Source organism: Stegodyphus dumicola, chromosome 9 (genome assembly GCF_044657685.1).
Source record: "Stegodyphus dumicola isolate Sdum_Otavi_A_Nest chromosome 9, ASM4465768v1".
In the NCBI taxonomy this organism is placed as follows: domain Eukaryota; kingdom Metazoa; phylum Arthropoda; class Arachnida; order Araneae; family Eresidae; genus Stegodyphus; species Stegodyphus dumicola.
The window spans coordinates 111,514,287-111,531,961 of NC_140776.1; the positions used below are offsets into that span (position 1 = coordinate 111,514,287).

The 17,675-nt window shown below is 31.0% G+C and overlaps 1 protein-coding gene across 2 annotated transcripts in view; it reads right to left on the bottom strand.

Moving 5' to 3' along the window:
* Positions 1-17,675, bottom strand: part of LOC118193303 (signal-induced proliferation-associated 1-like protein 2) — a 251,828-nt gene that overhangs the window by 101,529 nt on the left and 132,624 nt on the right. For both annotated transcript variants that reach the window (XM_085823912.1, XM_085823913.1), the window contains exons 3-4: positions 12,340-12,491; positions 2,522-2,710 (exon numbers count right to left, since the gene is read on the bottom strand). In XM_085823912.1, coding sequence (XP_085680038.1) covers positions 2,522-2,710; positions 12,340-12,491 — 341 coding nt within the window. The remainder of the gene's footprint in view (positions 1-2,521; positions 2,711-12,339; positions 12,492-17,675) is intronic.

Sequence of the window (17,675 nt, forward strand, 5' to 3'; positions counted from 1 at the left end):
GCTTATTGAGTAATTAATAAATTTTCATATACAGTGCATTTTTGAGTTCTTGTGTAAAGTGTCAGTAAAACTCATAATTTACTTATATTTATTTATTAATACGTCAATAAAATAGAAACTAACTATTTATTAATGTATACAGTTCATAAATAAAAATAATAACTCAGGTTGTCATTAACATTTTCTATTCATTTTAAGTTCATTTCAAATTCAAACTGTCCAACAAAAATTGGAGTCGACCTATTTTTAGCGACTCCAGCTCCGACTGACTCCTTTCACCCCAAAATCTGCCCGACTCCACGGCCCTGGTTGAAAGTAAGCCAAAACATGGCAATTCTATCAGATATTGCAACCAAGGTTGAAGATAATCAGAAAATAGTAAATTTCAGTTAAAGCAAATTTATTTCTTGAGTATAAAATGGTACAAATATAAAGCCACCAAAATATTAAAAAGTATGTTACTATTTGAAACAGGAAATCCCTGTTTGAATATAATAAAAAATTACATATAGATGACTATAAACTATTTATCACTACAAAATTTCATCATTAGCATTACATTTTATGTTTACAGCATACATAAAATATGGACAGAAATTTTGAAATTGGCATGTCACAAGACCTTAAGAAACCTATTTTATTCATCACATAGTAGTATAAAATTATACAAGTACTATTAAATGAAATCCAATGAAAGGTGGTTATCAGCTCAAGATCAATGTCATCCCACCATCCAATAGAATTCATCTTTGTTTGACAGAATGCAAATTTTTCTCTCATTCTTTTGGGTACACGTGGAAAGGAATAGAAAAGGATGCTTTAAATTCTAATTTAAATTATTATACCAGCAGATGGATAACATTTTTACACACAAAAGCTGAAACTTGTTGTTGAGAAAGCATCTGATAGAATGTCAGAAACGGTTTGCGACTTGGAGAATGGAAGCAAGAAAACCACTGATACAGACTGTAAAAACGTAGCAGTAGACAAAAGATAATATAGAAATGGGTTAAAGACACTGGTGATGCACGCAGACAGGCATTTCACAGTCGAAATGAGACGGAACAGTCTCTCAGGACATCATTTGGCAGTCAATGCTTAAAGAAATTGACAATACATGTCAGTTCAAACTGCAAGGAAGTTTACTGCAGTTGCAAAAACTCGATTAATCAGACAAACCCCCAAGTGACAGGCTGCATAAAAGAAGGTTATATGCAATTAAACTTTTGATTTGTTTCATACAAACACAGGCTGTGCAGTGATGTTGAAATGATTGAGACTAGAGTACCAAAGTGTGCAGCTGAGTCCTCTTTGATTAAGTCCAATAAGACATATATGGGACACACTAGAAAACCACCTAGCAATCTTCAGGACCTTCAAGGTGCTACTAATTCTAAATACAATTTTTTACCAAAGAACTGGAATATCTAATACATACCTTGAAAACCTTTGTACAACTTGCATTTTTGTCGGGAGTGACAGCAGGCCTTATTAATTTTTTCTGTGTATCTTTAGAAAGCTACAACACCCAATGTTTCCTTTTTCCACTTTCTATCACATTTCCTGTATTCTTATTTGAATTTATTTTTCGCAGAAATAAGCAATGTTGCATTTTGATGATATGTAAGGCATGGCAAAACAAAGATATTGGGAGTTACATGTTTCTAGCTGAAAAATTATTCAAGTTACATAAATTTTTAATTGTTTCTTTAATTTTTTTAGTCAGTGTACGAACAACTATTGAGGAGCTAAAAATCAGCTAGTTCAGATGAATCAAATAATTCATATATTCACAAACGTTCTATAGTAAAATTTCACACATTTAAAGGCACATTATATTTTGGTTATACTAGCAATTAACTATCAATTATTTTGTTCCTTTTTGCTAGTAGCAAAAGATGAGAAATGTTTTTTGAGATTTTCTTTTCCAACACTTCAACTGTCTTTTCGCCAACTTTCCTTTTCAGATTAAAAGTCTATATACCTAAGCAAATCTCAATATGTATATATTGCATGGCCTTGTTTTAAATTAAACTGAATGTTTAATGATTTATTAAAATAATACATTTTTTGGTAATTTAGAAGCTTCTGAAAAGAAAGCATTTTAAAACTCAGATCTTTACACATTTGCAATTTCATGAAATTCTATGAGTTAACCTTCTGAATAGTATGACAGCATTAATGCAGTCATGAGATTTGTTGCTACATGTCTACCTTGCTATTACAATACTACCTTATTATGTAAAACACTTTCTTTCATGACCTTTCTTGATTTCTTCCATGACCTAAATACCATCCTAATAAACAGAAGGTGAAAACAGAGTAAAATAAGTAATTATGCAAATCCAGCTAATGATGCTGTTTAAATGCAGCTCTTCATAAGCATGATTAACTACTAAGAAATTTAATGGTTCAAAAAAATTGTGCCATTCAAATATAATTTTAGTACAGATGCTAAAAAAGAATAGTTTACATAATATTACGATACAGGCTTTCTAAATGACTTAAGGTAACAGCTTACCCCTTGTTCATCCAGCCTTAATAAATGCTCTTCAGTTTGAGGACCAGGAACAGCTAAGCGAAGACATGGAAGATGAAGTTCAGGGGCAACATACTCAATCACTTCTTTTACATGCCAAACCCTGGGTTGACTTGTCCGAGCTATTGTTGGAACAGATTCTTCTTGCACGGTGCCTCTCATTACTAGCAACTTTAAAAAAAAAAAAAAAAAAATGATAATATAAATAAAGTAATTCACCTATGAAACTACAAGGTATGCATATCAAAGTAATGAGGCTGATTTTTAAAAAAAATTTATTGACTTAAAATTACAGTCTCACATTATCTCTTTCACAGCAATCATCTTGGGAAGACACAGTTCTGGAGATGATATGCTGCAATTCAGTTAACAGACCTGTTTTTAGCTGGTTCTTTATAGACATCTTAATATTTCCTGGTGCCATCCAAAATGTTCTCTGAGGGTTGGTTTCTTGGGAAAAGAAAAAAAAAAAAAATCACATGGTTTCAAGTGAGTTGAGCTGAAGAGCCACAGGGATATTTTTACTTTCCAAAAACTCAATTAATTGAAAACACTCAGTGACAAGGTATACTGTTGTGATGCAGTAGCCAGCTGGTATTGATTCTTAAACTCAAATGCATGACCCTCTTTCAAGAACTTCTCAGCAAGCTTGTTGATTCACGGTTTGCCCAGGAAGCAAAAACTCTTAAAAACTCATTGTGGACAAATCAGCATGCTTTTAATCTTGACTTGTTCTTTCTTGCTTTTTTTGGGGGGGGGGGGAAGGGGGGGCTTGATGAGTTTGAAGTGTACCATTCTTGGCTCTAGGAATTTTTTGCACTCAAACACCCTAAACTTGCCAGACTTGAGTTGGTAATGACACAGTGCGAAAACAAGGATCATTTTTAATTTGATCCAAAAATCCCGGTCCCACCTCTTGATCTTCTGTCCCTGCAAAAGGTCTTTTGGAACAATTTTCATAGAGATTATCCTCATCCCCAGTTCATTTGTCAAAATTTGATGAATGGTAATGTGATTCACATTCAACTCTTCTTTAATCATTCTGATGTCAAGCGATGGGAATACACAAGATCAGATTCTGGTAACATTTTCTCCAGTTATTGCATGTTTTTCCCTGTAGGGTTTGTGTTCAATGAATACCCTCTCTTCTGAAAATGCTTAAATCTAATGAAAACCTGAGCTCTTGACAGAACACTGTCTCCACCAACCTGCTGAAGCTTTGCAATTTTCTTCTGTCTCATCGCGCTAAGCTCTGAAGCAAAAATTCTGACAGCACAACATTGCTCGGAATTCATGTCATTCCTTTTAAGAATGCACTAGCAAAACACTTTATGAAAAAAATTCCTATGGAGAACTGGAAGTCATTGAATGTTTCCTCGCCCTTCTCTACAAACATGAAGTCCACATTGCTGCCAGATCAAACGCTCAACTTCCAAGACTTTTTTTTTTTACTTCAAGTTCTATACATTTTATAGTCCCATTTTAATATCTGCAGTAATGAAGTGCTTAGTATACTATTTAATATATATTATCAGAATGCATTTTAAAACATGTGATAAATTAATTTTCCTCAAATTTTCCCTCATTTATGTACCTGGAAAGATGTACAAAGACCAAGTGAAAATATTTAAGATTGCTTCTGTTATTATGAATCAGATGACTAGATACAATTTAATTTTTATTTCAAATTTGAGACCTTTTACCAAAAATTAATTTTGTGACACCCGCTTAACATCACAGATGCTTTATCATCTCTGAAAAGGAATTTCTGAAAAATTTCTTCTTGCGTAACTACCATTTCAATGCCTAGAAATCATATGCCACTGAGCACTAGGGTTGATACATTTGAGATGGAAAATGTCTCGGGAAAAAATTCCCACATTTCGTCTTTGTGGCTTCCACACCAATGCTTTCAAGCCATTTACATAATAGTCAATGCTAACTGTTCTGCCCATGGCTACGCAGTGCTTACATCCATAATGATATTTAAAGGTAGCTTTGTCGATCACTCATATGCCACCAACTTAGAGTCTTGCATCACTGAAACATTAAAGCATGGCTAACTATGTCCCCACTATATGTACGGACATTTCAAACATTTTGTTAAAGCTCTTTTCAAGTTCAACATAAAATTCTATCACATCTATACAGTAGAAACAGAAATGCGTTCCTTGCCTGCTAGAGCATCCAGAGCTGTGTCAAGCCTATGATTCTTTGAATTAAAATAACATGCTGAATAATGATTAGTGAAGAAATTAAGGTAAAAGAATCAATGTAATAGTAAATTCACAGGACTAGCTTTGACTTCAAAAGTTCATTTGCACTTCTGCACCTGAAAAAGAAGCTTTTATGTTTAAAGCAAATTTACATACATTAAGCTGACTTTAGTTGCCTTAACATCTCCCATAACAATGGTTCTTTGCTGTTTCTTTAAATACTAAATCCACATAAACAGGAAGCCATGCACAATTTATTATACAACTAGCAGCTTCGCTGCCAGCCTTCGTCTGGCTTTTAAAAAAAATGGCTGAAGGAAACACCAAACGTTAAATTTAAAAACTGCGTAGAATTTTACTCTGCAGACTTCATAAAAAAAAGTTATTACGTATAACAAAATTACAATGAAATAAGCTGTATCCCTTAATACAAATGTTAATTATCCTAATAAAAAATTAATCAACTTTCCGTTGAAGGAAAAAAATCATGCAAAACTTTTCAATATCTTACAAACAGTGAAATAAGCAAAAAATAACATGAAAGCAACTCAAAAAACATAAAATTCCGCACAGAATTTTACTCTGCAGAACAACTTTATAAAAAAAAAATCAATAAAAATGTATTATATATATGAAAAAAATGACAATGAAATATGCCAATCTCTTAAAAACAGCGACATAAGAAATACAATGAAAAATTGTTGCCAAATACATATTTCTAAAAGAATGAAACTATTCAAAATGATGCGATTTCATCAAAAATCTATCAACAACAATAAGACAGGAAAATTGTTGCCAAAATCACATTTTTAAAGATGCGAGATGTGAGAAGTGTACTCGGACGCTTCATTTAAAATTTTTTTTTTAAATACAAAATATTATCATTTTTCAAAAATTCTTTTTGTAAAAATAGTCGCAAGGATGAAAGTTTAACGTATCCAAAAATCAAAGAAAAATAAACTGTACATTTTTAAAAATAAACTTTTTTAGAAAAAATCCCGTTGAAAAGGTGTTAAGCTCCCTTTGTTAAATAAATTCGTATTTAATCGATTTATTGAAACACGAAATTTATTTTAAGTTCGTAAAATATCCAAGTGCCTACATTTCATGGCGATGTGAAAATAGAAGTGTGTAGAGTCAAATCTCACTTTCCTATAGCCCATTATGTCTCAAAATGACGCGATTTCGTCACAAAACATAAAATAAAAAATTCAAATTCAAATTTCGAAAAAAATCGCCTCAAGGTGCACTGGCTCTTGTCTAGATGCACCGACGTACCAAATTTCGAACAAAAGACACACACACAGACAGATTCTTTCTTTTATTATATGTAGAGAAGAGATTTCCATGGCTCAATAAATAGCACATATAGCACGATACATAGTTAAAGGAGAATGTGGATATTAAGCAATTCCTCCCTAGTATATGAAAAATATAATTAAGTTCCTTAAATCACTCTCTGGGAAAACCCTAAATCATAATTCAGTCTCACAGTTGATTCACAGATGAACACCCTTGCTCTCAGACTTGTATTTACGTACTATAGCAAGGGCTATGGAAATTCTGGAAGAATCGGTTGTAGGACTTCAAAAATGTATTTTTGTGAATCTCCCACAAAATCACGAAGCTGACGAGAAATCACTAAATGTACCCAAGGCTGTCAGGAATGAATTTACCCATATCTTGTACTCTAATTGAGCTATTTTTACAATTCAAATGTTATTGCACTCAGAACCAAAAAATCTAGAAAAGAATTACAAACTTAAATACAAAACATGTGGCTAAAAATTAGATTAAAGCACAAAATAAATCCTAAAAATGACAAATACAGAGATAACAATGCAATAAAGTAAAACATTACACAACAGTACAGACATGTGGTAATACAAACACAAAGGATTTAAATATTTACAACAATATATTTGTTGTCAATAAACGAATTATAAAAGATCAAACCTGTCATAACGAATTATAAAAGATCAAAGCTGTCATAATTCAAACACATAATTAGTCCAAAGGGGCTTTGTCCCTGAAGGACTATTGTTTTCGTTTTGCGATTTTGCGTCGGACTCATAAACGTCGGTTCACTTTTCAAACTGTTGCCACAAAATGTTAGATTCCTGCATTATATTTGAAGAAATTAAATAATGAAAAATCTGCATAAATGATTGTCTATTTCTCGCATTGTGATAAAACAATGGTACATAGAGCCATCGAATTTTGAATGACGAAATCCTACTGCGAATATGGGCATCTGAAATCCCAAATTTGGAATTTGTTTTATTATAGATTTTATATTTTGTAAAACTTTAACGAATTTTTGATTTACAAACTCAATGCTTTAAAAGCGAGAAATGGCAACGTTATATAGAAAAAAAAAAAAAAACTTTTATCTCCAGCTTGCGAGACTGTGTATATCGGAAATTCTAAAGATATGCTTAATTTAACATTATTTTGCGATATTGCTCTTGAACTGAATTTTATGGTTTAAGTACAAAGAACATGATATTTAATAAATAAAGGTAACACTCAAAACGTTAAAAAAACGCCCCTTTGGACGTAATTTAAAATCTGAAACATTTGTTTTTTTTTTTTTTTTTATCCTACATTGGGAAAAAGTCCAAGGACCATAATGCCGCACTAGCCAGTACAGTTCAGCAACAGAGAGGTTTTTGTCTTGAAGATGAGGATACAACAAGATATGATTAAAATCCATCTGGTTCCCTGTAGAACACAGGAAGCAGTTGGGAGAAGAAACAACAACAACATGGTGCAAGTGTCCATATAAGAAGTCATGAGCAATGTTGACTCTAAAGCTTGCAACCGCAATGTGCCTTGGGAGGTCTTGAGGAATAGGTCTAGATAACAGATTTTCCCAGGCCTCTACCATGGCTGGTATTACATACATATTTGATTGCGTCCTTTATTTTATATTTTTTATACCGGCACTTGCCAGGACACAAGTAAAAGCAAAAAACAATTAAAAATTGCTTCATTAATGGTTTACATGATGAAGTTTCATCTATATGGCTTTCTTATATATATGTCATTTGTGAAAGGTCCCATGAAAGACAGATAAATAGTGCTCCACTGTATATTATTTTTTCTTTGTTTTAAGCCTTGTTATAAAATAAATATTAAAATATTTTTTGCAATATTTTATCTCAAAAGTGTTAATCAGAAGCCCACACACTAATTCAGATAATCAGAGATTTGTCGAAATGTTTCAGAAGATTATGCTTGTCATGTACAATACCTGCTCTTGATTATTACTAAATTTAACCACTTATTATCTTCAAATTTCAAGGATACAAAACAAATGCATATTAATCTATAGAAAAACCAGCGTTTATTAAACTCATCTTTGCTGCTTATTAAACTCAGACTGGCAAAAGACTAATTTTTCATGCCAGAATATCCTACTTCTACCTACCAAAGCTTTTTCGTAGTTAAATCTTTCATTCCGTAGCTTTATTGTTCAAGTATGTACAGCCTCAAATAAAGCAGGTTCGACTGAAATTTTCTTATCCCCCACAGTCCCTGTATCTGTGAGACTATTTTCAGATTTCCTTGTCCACGATAGATTTTACAGAAGCAGGTTTTGCTTATCTTAAGGTTCACAAAAACAATCCTTTGAGCCACTCTAAATGAGGGAGAATTTATTCTCAAATATCAGCTGATAGGAAGTGGAAGTGCAAATTGTGTATCTAATCTTTTAAGATTCCTATATTCAAAATCAATATCCCTTTGGGATAAACACTATATTTAAAGAAAGGTAGTAGGAAGAAGTTTATGAAATACTTCCACGCATTACCATGCATTAACAGACTTTGAATAGAAAGGTAGTGGTAACCAAGGACTGAAAAAAAAAGTAAGGAAAACACTGGTCATACTTGTAAGTGGCAGATTGTCGAAACAGACAAAGGGTAATCATTCTCTTGGCTAGAAACATAAATTTTGAAATCTGAATAAATCATTGAAAAAAAATTTTTTTTTTTTTAAAATTTGTGTCTCAAAAGAAGTGCAAAAAGATATAAAATCAAATAAAGCAGGTTCGACTGAAATTTTCTTATCCCCCACAGTCCCTGTATCTGTGAGACTATTTTCAGATTTCCTTGTCCACGATAGATTTTACAGAAGCAGGTTTTGCTTATCTTAAGGTTCACAAAAACAATCCTTTGAGCCACTCTAAATGAGGGAGAATTTATTCTCAAATATCAGCTGATAGGAAGTGGAAGTGCAAATTGTGTATCTAATCTTTTAAGATTCCTATATTCAAAATCAATATCCCTTTGGGATAAACACTATATTTAAAGAAAGGTAGTAGGAAGAAGTTTATGAAATACTTCCACGCATTACCATGCATTAACAGACTTTGAATAGAAAGGTAGTGGTAACCAAGGACTGAAAAAAAAAGTAAGGAAAACACTGGTCATACTTGTAAGTGGCAGATTGTCGAAACAGACAAAGGGTAATCATTCTCTTGGCTAGAAACATAAATTTTGAAATCTGAATAAATCATTGAAAAAAAATTTTTTTTTTTTTAAAATTTGTGTCTCAAAAGAAGTGCAAAAAGATATAAAATCAAAAGATGGTGAAACTGCTTTCCTAGAATAGCTTCAAATATATATATATATATATATATATATATATATGAAGCTATTCTAAAAAAGCAGTTTCACCATCTTTTGATTTTATATCTTTTTGCACTCCTTTTGAGACACAAATTTAAAAATATATATATATAGGGCTGTTTTCACTAATTTGCTAAATGGTAGGAGAAAATTTTATATCAACTGACTTGTGGCTAAAAGTTGGAAAAAAAGAAATCTAAGATCATTCATTAAAAATTGCAAGGCGAGAAGAAAGAAGCGAATCATCATGCAGCTGAAGTGCTGTGAAATTTATAATATAATTGAAGTTAAATTGTATTACAGAGCATTACGAGCACTAAAGTGAAACAGCAACTATTTTAAGAAACTGAAGGAATAAGTTACAGTGTTGTTAATATGCAGTATAGACTCAACAATGAAGACTGCACTGGTTATTAATAAAAGCTGAAAACCTCAATGTTCGAAAAGAGTAAAAAAGTTACTTGTAACATATTAAAGCTCCACAAGCTCATGTATGACAAATATTATTTTTGCCGATTTCCTCTTGAAATAATACAGTGAACTTAAAAGTGAAAAAAATGGCCTTACTAATTAGATAACTGTGCAGCACACACATTTCTGATCTCTCATTGAAAAACACCAGTCTCTTCCTGCAAACATCACTTTTAACTTCCAACCTTAATTTCAAAGTATGATAAAAGCTTTCAAATGTCATTACAGGATAGAAGCTCAGTAAATTGAATTTTGTGAAAATGAAGGAGACTTTGGAGGAGATAAGTAAAGTCGATATCTTTGCTAGAAGACCATATTACAGACAATGCAGAGGGCTAATCTCTTAAAATGAGTTCTAAACTGTTTTGAATATGTGGCTGTTATACAGAAAACGCCTCAGAGGAATTGCAAACTATAGAAAATGTCCAGACATCAGTGAGGGAAGTTAAGGGGGTTTATTTTTTAAATATTTGTCGATCTACAACAATACTGAGAAAATAATATGAAGCGCAAACACATTCACATAGACACACATAAACACATACAAACAATAGTTGTTTTTAAAAGAAAATATCTCAATAAGAATGTGATTATAAAAAGATTTTTAAATGAATTTCAAAATTGCATTACTAGTTTAATTTTAGTATAAATTTCAATTATTATTTTAGGGTTAATTAATGAATTAGCTGATAGTTACTATTTTACTTACAAGTTTAAAACTGATATCATAGATAATAAAAAACGTGAAAATAAAGCAACAAGAAAAAGCATTTCACTAGAAAATAAAATGTAAGTGATTAGAAGATTAGATACTGGTGAATGTCAATCTCAAATTGGTGCTCCATTGAATTTGGCAATTTCAACAATAAGGACTATTCTTAAGAATAAAGAAACAATACTGCCATCGGCAACTGCAACTAGAATTACCCGTTTTAGAAGTAATACAATAGAGGAAAAACGACTTTCTATATGGATTGACAACGAAACTGAAAGCAACATGCCATTAAGCCAATCTATTACAATGGAAAAAGCAAGAAGAATTTTTAATTACATTCAGGTTGAGGCAAGTGACACAAGTGAAAATTTCGTTGCAAGTCGAGGATGGTTTAAGAGATTTAAACATAAATAATCTTCATAACATACAGATTATAGGATAAGCAGGAAGTGGTGATACAGAAGGCAAGATCTAAAGGTAAATATGGAAAATGTTCAAGAAATAGTGCAAGAAATAGCAGTAAGTCTTTCTAATGATGAGCTCTAGAAATTAGCAGACCAAAAACACAAAAATATTGAAAGTAGTGATTCTGAAGAAGAGCAAAAAGAACTTTCAACAGCATTTCAAAAGTCCAGTTTGACCACTATAACAGAAATTATGGACCAATTGATTGAAAATGACCCAAATTTTGACAGGAGTTTAAAGGCAAGAGGGGTGTTATGGATGGCTTATCCACTTACCAACAACTTCTTACAGAGCACAAAAGGAAAATGCAAACCACATTAGATAATTTCTTGATAAAAAGGCAGAAAATTGGAAATGCAGAAGAGACTGAATGATCTAAAATGTAAACATACTAACTTAGAATTTTATTTTTTTTATATAAAATAAATAAATATTATTATTATATTTGTTTATTATGTTTCTGTATTTATAAGAAATAATTTTTTGTGTTATTGTTATAAAAAACATATTTAATCAATTTAATGGTAAAATACCTGACCAATTTTCAACTCATCTTCTCCTAACCCTATTATTTACATGATGAGATAATCTCGTTTAATGCTATTTCATATTATGCTCTACTTTGATGGAACATATACTGCGTGTTAAGCAGGGTCTTACTGTATTTACTTTTATTATACCACTTATTATAATATAATAAGTATATTTCAATAAGTGTATGTACATTTTTTATTGCATTCAAGTTCTGGTAGGATGACAATCCTAAGCATACAGTCTTAAACATTCACCTGTAGTTATTATACAACTGTACTGAAGTTACCAAAATTTTCCCATATTCATCGGACTTAAATCCTATCAAACATACATGGAATGAGTTGGAGAAAAGAATAAGAAAATATGACATTTCTTCAGAAGCTCTCTTTTAAAAGCAATCATTACAAAGGAATGGAACAAAATAAAGCATTCTTACAAGAAAAATTTTGTTAAACCTATGCCAGGGCCAGAGCAAATAGTAGAATTTTAGGAAAAGAATACCCAACAAAATGTGGCAATTCCGTTATTTTCATATTTTTATTGAATATAAACTGTTTGTTCAAAGCATCTGAATACTTATGAGAGTTCAATTTCAGAACTACTTGAATAAACTATTCTTTTAAGCAAAAACATCCAGAGGAAATTATTTAAAACAAGCAGATTTGACGTCATTTATCTAATATTTATAACTGATATTTATTTGCAAAGAAAGGTGAAAAACACGAGCATCCAAAAAAATGTGCTTAAAAACAACTTGAAACATACCTCACTTGTACGAATTATTAATCTATACTGATAATGAGGTAAAGCTCCATTGCTATTCTTGGCATTGTTGTCAGTGTGTTCTACTTTCTCCCTTTTAATGCTTATTGCAACTGGACCAAGGTTTTCATCAATTCCAAACCAATTTTGATGTTCTGTAAAATGGAAAAAAGAAAAACTTTTAAAAACAAAATGGTGCAGCTAAACTAAAATACTGAAATAATTTAATATTAATAATCAAATAACTTTCAAGCGAAATATTTCGTTTTCATGCTTAAATTGCAAAGATTTCTGACACAACCACACTTGAATTTTATTTTTTGAATAAATATATTCAAGTACAGTTTGTGTAGACGCTGTCAACAATCACTCACAAATACTAATAAAAATAAGGGCAGTCTTGTTTTAAACAATTAAATATACATCTATGCCAGCAATGAATTTGCCAACAATGAAAAAAATTTCTTTTTGTCATTATTATTAAAGGGAACAATAATGAGATGCATTTAGTAGATAGGTGATGTGCATTTCCTAAGTTGTTCACAATGACAGAGCTCATGCAATTCTCTGATTAAGCAAAAACAGGTTGCTGTGTACATGGGAAAAACAGTACAAAAAAAAAAAAATTACAGAAGTATTTCACAAAAGATGCAAGTCTTCATCATATAATCCATAGTTAATAATTAAAATTCATATTTTAACTAGCTAACATATGTTTTTTCTTTACATGTTGGTAATAAACATATGCTGGGTTAGGATAAATATCAATAGTTCTGGAGTCATTCCTAAAAAAAGTTTTATAGGTGTAAAAAAAATGCCAAATTGTGCAAAGATGGTTAAATTAATACAGGCATACCCATACTACTTCTATTCATAACAGTATTCTTACTTATTATTCACATTTATAACTAACTTTTGACAATCTCAAAAAATTCAGGATATAATCCTTTCCATTTATTGCTGCATTTTTGCTTTACTTCATGTCAATTCCTTTCGCCATTCAAAAGAACTTCCTCTTCCAAAAAATATCATAATACAGAACCATGTTACATCTCTTGCTATGAGTGACAGTAAAAAAGTTCTATGATTTATACTATAGCTTCTTACAGCAAATGGTATATTGTTGTTTTTGAATTGTTCATAAAATCAAGTTAGCCATCATGTGAAGCCTTTGCTTGAGATGGTACTAAAAATGTGTTTTTCCAATTTATTTTAAAAATTTTCATGGTTATGTAGAATGCCCAAAATAACTTTCAATGAAATGCAATCATGTTGCTACCTGCTTGGTTTTCAACCTCCTGTCACTCAATACTTTCTGAGGTCCAGGGGTGATGATTGCGACCTCATTTAAAAAACCCTGAAAACTACCTGTGGACTAAAAATGCAACTTAATTTCAAGTAATTATGCCAATACAATATTAAGGAAAATTTCATTAGAGAAGTGATATATATATATTTTATTTTTTTAAATATGTTTCACAATAGGATTTTGTGCAGTTGCCTGCCTCTTTACTTTCACAATATTTTAAAAAACAACTGCTATGTTTAGCTTGCTTTCTTTTTTGATCATGCTTTAATTTCTGAAAACTGCTGTTAATATTTTAATTTATTAACAATTGAAAGTTCAGCAAGGCATTTTGACAGTATTTGATTAGTATGCATATTAAAATAAGTTGGAGATGAGGAATTGCTATAAGAATAGTTCAATGAACTAGTTAAGCTTCCCAGTTAACCAATAAATTATCCCTCAAATCTTTATCAATAGGATTTTAAGAGAAATTTTCTGACCCAAAAGCTTCATATGTATTTTTGAGTACTGAGAATAAATAATGTTTTACAGTATTAGGCTATCTGTGTTCAAAGACATTTTATACTCTATCATTATATAATTAAATGAACTTTTAAGAATGGGTACATGAAAGCAAATTAAAACTAAGACAATATCATGGAAGGAAATTAAAACTAGGACTTTGCCACAATTGAGTATTTCTGCTTTTCATCTTCTTTTTCTTCTTCTGCTTTCCATCCTGAATATTTCAGCTCCTGCCTAATTTCTCTCAATAATCTAAAAGTTTTTGATTTCAAGAAAATCTCAATGATATTTTTTCTAAAAGAAAATTTGAGAAACATTATAAGTCTATGAACAAAACAAGAAATTCTGAATTTCAGAAGGTTATAAATCCAGAATTTCAGTAGTATCTGGGCCACAATCACATATCTGGACTTCAATGGTCAATGCTTAACACGAATGGCTACCTATCTGCTCATGTGCTAGAAACAAATACTGATCTATGCATGTATGAGAATGGAATGACAATCTGATGATTTTCATAATTACTCTGTGTCAGTAAAACAGCTTTTTACTGTTAAAAATCCATTATGCTTACTAGTTTAGATATCCCATCACAGGTAGAAAGAAGGTATAACTGCTATCCGAGGCATTATTAACAACTGTTGAACTCTGGCTGTCAGAAAGAGTGTAAAAAATTAATTTTCTGGAATGATACATACTGTTTTTAAATAAACTGCAAAAAAATTAGTATTAAAGTCATAATTAATTTTTTTTAACATGTATGTTATTTTAAATAAAAGTTATGATTCTTTTCTTCTATGCTTTTTAAGGGTTCGTTATTTATATAAAAAATAATGACCAGTCAACAGTGTATAGTCCGTTTTGTTTGATAACTTTTTTCTTTTCATGAGCTTCGTAATTTGTCGTTCACAAAAAAAAACCTAGCTTCTTCAAACAAGGTGCCAATTTACAGCCTCATCTGAAATGAATGTTATACCACAAAAGCAATTTTGATTAGAGCAAAACAAGTGAAATTCTGAAGGTAAAGTGATTTCATAAGGTCAGGTGATAATGTGTGGCAACACTTTACCAAACTCCAATAACTTTTGTCAGTGATCAAACTTTTATGTACCTTATTTCTGAGCTCCTATTAATGAGACAATAAATCAGTTTAAATGAGCGCTGTTGCCAACAGGACAGTTTCAAAGAATTTATCTTCCAGAAATTTCCAGAACTCATTCATCACATTCAATCTTAATAATGTGAGACTAGGCACAAATTTGATCACATGACAAAAATTACTGGAGTTCGAATGGGAAGTGTTGCCATATCATATCATGTTGTATTATACTGATCTGATCTTGTGCCCTCAAAATTTCACTTATTTCATTCTCATCAAAATTTCTATCATGGTATAACATTCAGTTAAGATGAGGCTGTAAATCAGCACCTTGTTCGATGAGGCTAGGTTCTTTCGTGAACGATGAATTACAAGCTGATTAAAAGAAAGCAAAAAGTTATTGAAGAAAATTGACAACATGCTATTGACTGATCATTATTCTTTATATAAATAAAGGACCTTTGAAGAATATAGAAAAAATGCATTTGACCTTTCAGAAAACCCTATAAAAAGTATAATTAATGTATATGTTAAGTAAATTCTGTTGAATTATGTTATTTTCAATAAAGTGTGGACAAAACTGTATTAAATACTATAGCAAATACAAATTTAAATTAAATTTGTTCTATATATATGTAATGACAGCACAATTTTGAAAGCACTAATGTAAGAACACCGAGATGTAAAAGTGCAGCAATGTTGTTTCGTGTACATACTTGATCCATATTAAAAAGGAAAAAGTCAAGCTGGATTAATTTCCTTTTTTATTTAAATTCACATTGCACTCCAGTCGTGCCCATTTCCAGAACATTTACATTTTAGACATTATGGCGATAGAAGCAAGCATAGCAAAGCATCCACATAGTACAGAAGTTGAAGCAAAAAGAGACGCAATAATTCAAAGAAAGGAAGGAGTCAAAAGCTTCAGTTCCGAGTGAAAAATTTTTTAGTTTATAATTATTTGATTGGGCAAGTGGTATCTGCATTGGGCATTACAAAGGATTGCACGGTTATTTTCAATGACACAGTTTAGACCTATAGCAGTATTTTTAAGATAGGAAGCGAAGGTTACCAAATTTAATATAAAATAAAAGAGGTTTAAAGCCAATTAAATTTAGAAGTTTGTTTTCATATTTTTTATCTTACATATATTAAATAACTTCTGCTGTACAGATATTGAACAAATTGTCAATTTATTGTTTATCACAGTCAATTTCATTTCTATGGATGTTTGTAACATCCATAGAATTCATCATATTACTCATCATATTACATCATATTACATTCATAATTACATTACATTTGTAACAAATTACATCAAATTACGTTTTCTTAAGCCTGAATTGTATCAACTCCATTTTTCTCTTGCTAAGCCCATTACAGAAGACAACCAAATAAATTAAGAATTACAAAAAACGTGGCATATTCTTAAATCTGAGCTTTGTAACATATATAATATTAAGGAAACCCTGCACTGCATTTATACGCAAATAACATCATGTATTTTAAAAGGTTAGGAAACAGCACACCAATGAATAATAGAATGACATGATTAGTTAACCTTCCAAAGCATGCGCTGCATCTTTTCCATCCGTGATTTTACCATTTCTGGCACAAAAAACGACAGATATGAGTGAATATAGATAATAAATTTGTTAAGAAATAAAATATTAATCTTATTATTGCAAAACACAAATGATATATAAACACAAATGATATACACACAAATATAAGTAAATTATTTTTAAGTTCTTGTGTTAGTGAGATGGAAATGCAATCAAGCATTTCATTATAGAAAATTTAAAATTTATTTTTTAATAATTATATTTTTAAATAGAAACTAATTTTAATATTCACCAAAGACAAGTATAGACAATAAAAAAGGAAAACACCTTGGTAGGAAAAAAGTAAGTTTAGCATTACTTACTTCTGTGAGGAAATTTATGTCTTATTGTTTACAAAAACGAACTTTAAACTAACTTTAATGTTTTTATTTATTTCTAAAAAATAGAAATAAAAGAAAATAAGGAATGGAAATTGCTATTGTTCTCCCATCCAAAGGTTTCCTAGTCTTTTCTTCATCAGATAATTCTTGAAGAATCTGAGCAAAATCAGCTGTTTGCACATACAGTCAAAAGTCGTTAATTCGGACACCCATAATCCGGAATGATTTATAATCCGGACCTCAAAGCTACAAACTTTCTGCGCATGCATCGCCTTGACACATGCGCGCAAGACATTTACGGCTGCGAATATGCATGTGTGCGTGCGCAAAATACGTTTACGAATGCGCGTTTAATGTATAACAGACGGTATAAGCTAAACTAAAATTATCTAATTCAGTTAATGTTGCAGACTGCGTTGTTCCTTAATCTTCGAATTGGATTCAGCTTATTATTTTTTGCAGACTGTTAGAGCAATTTTATG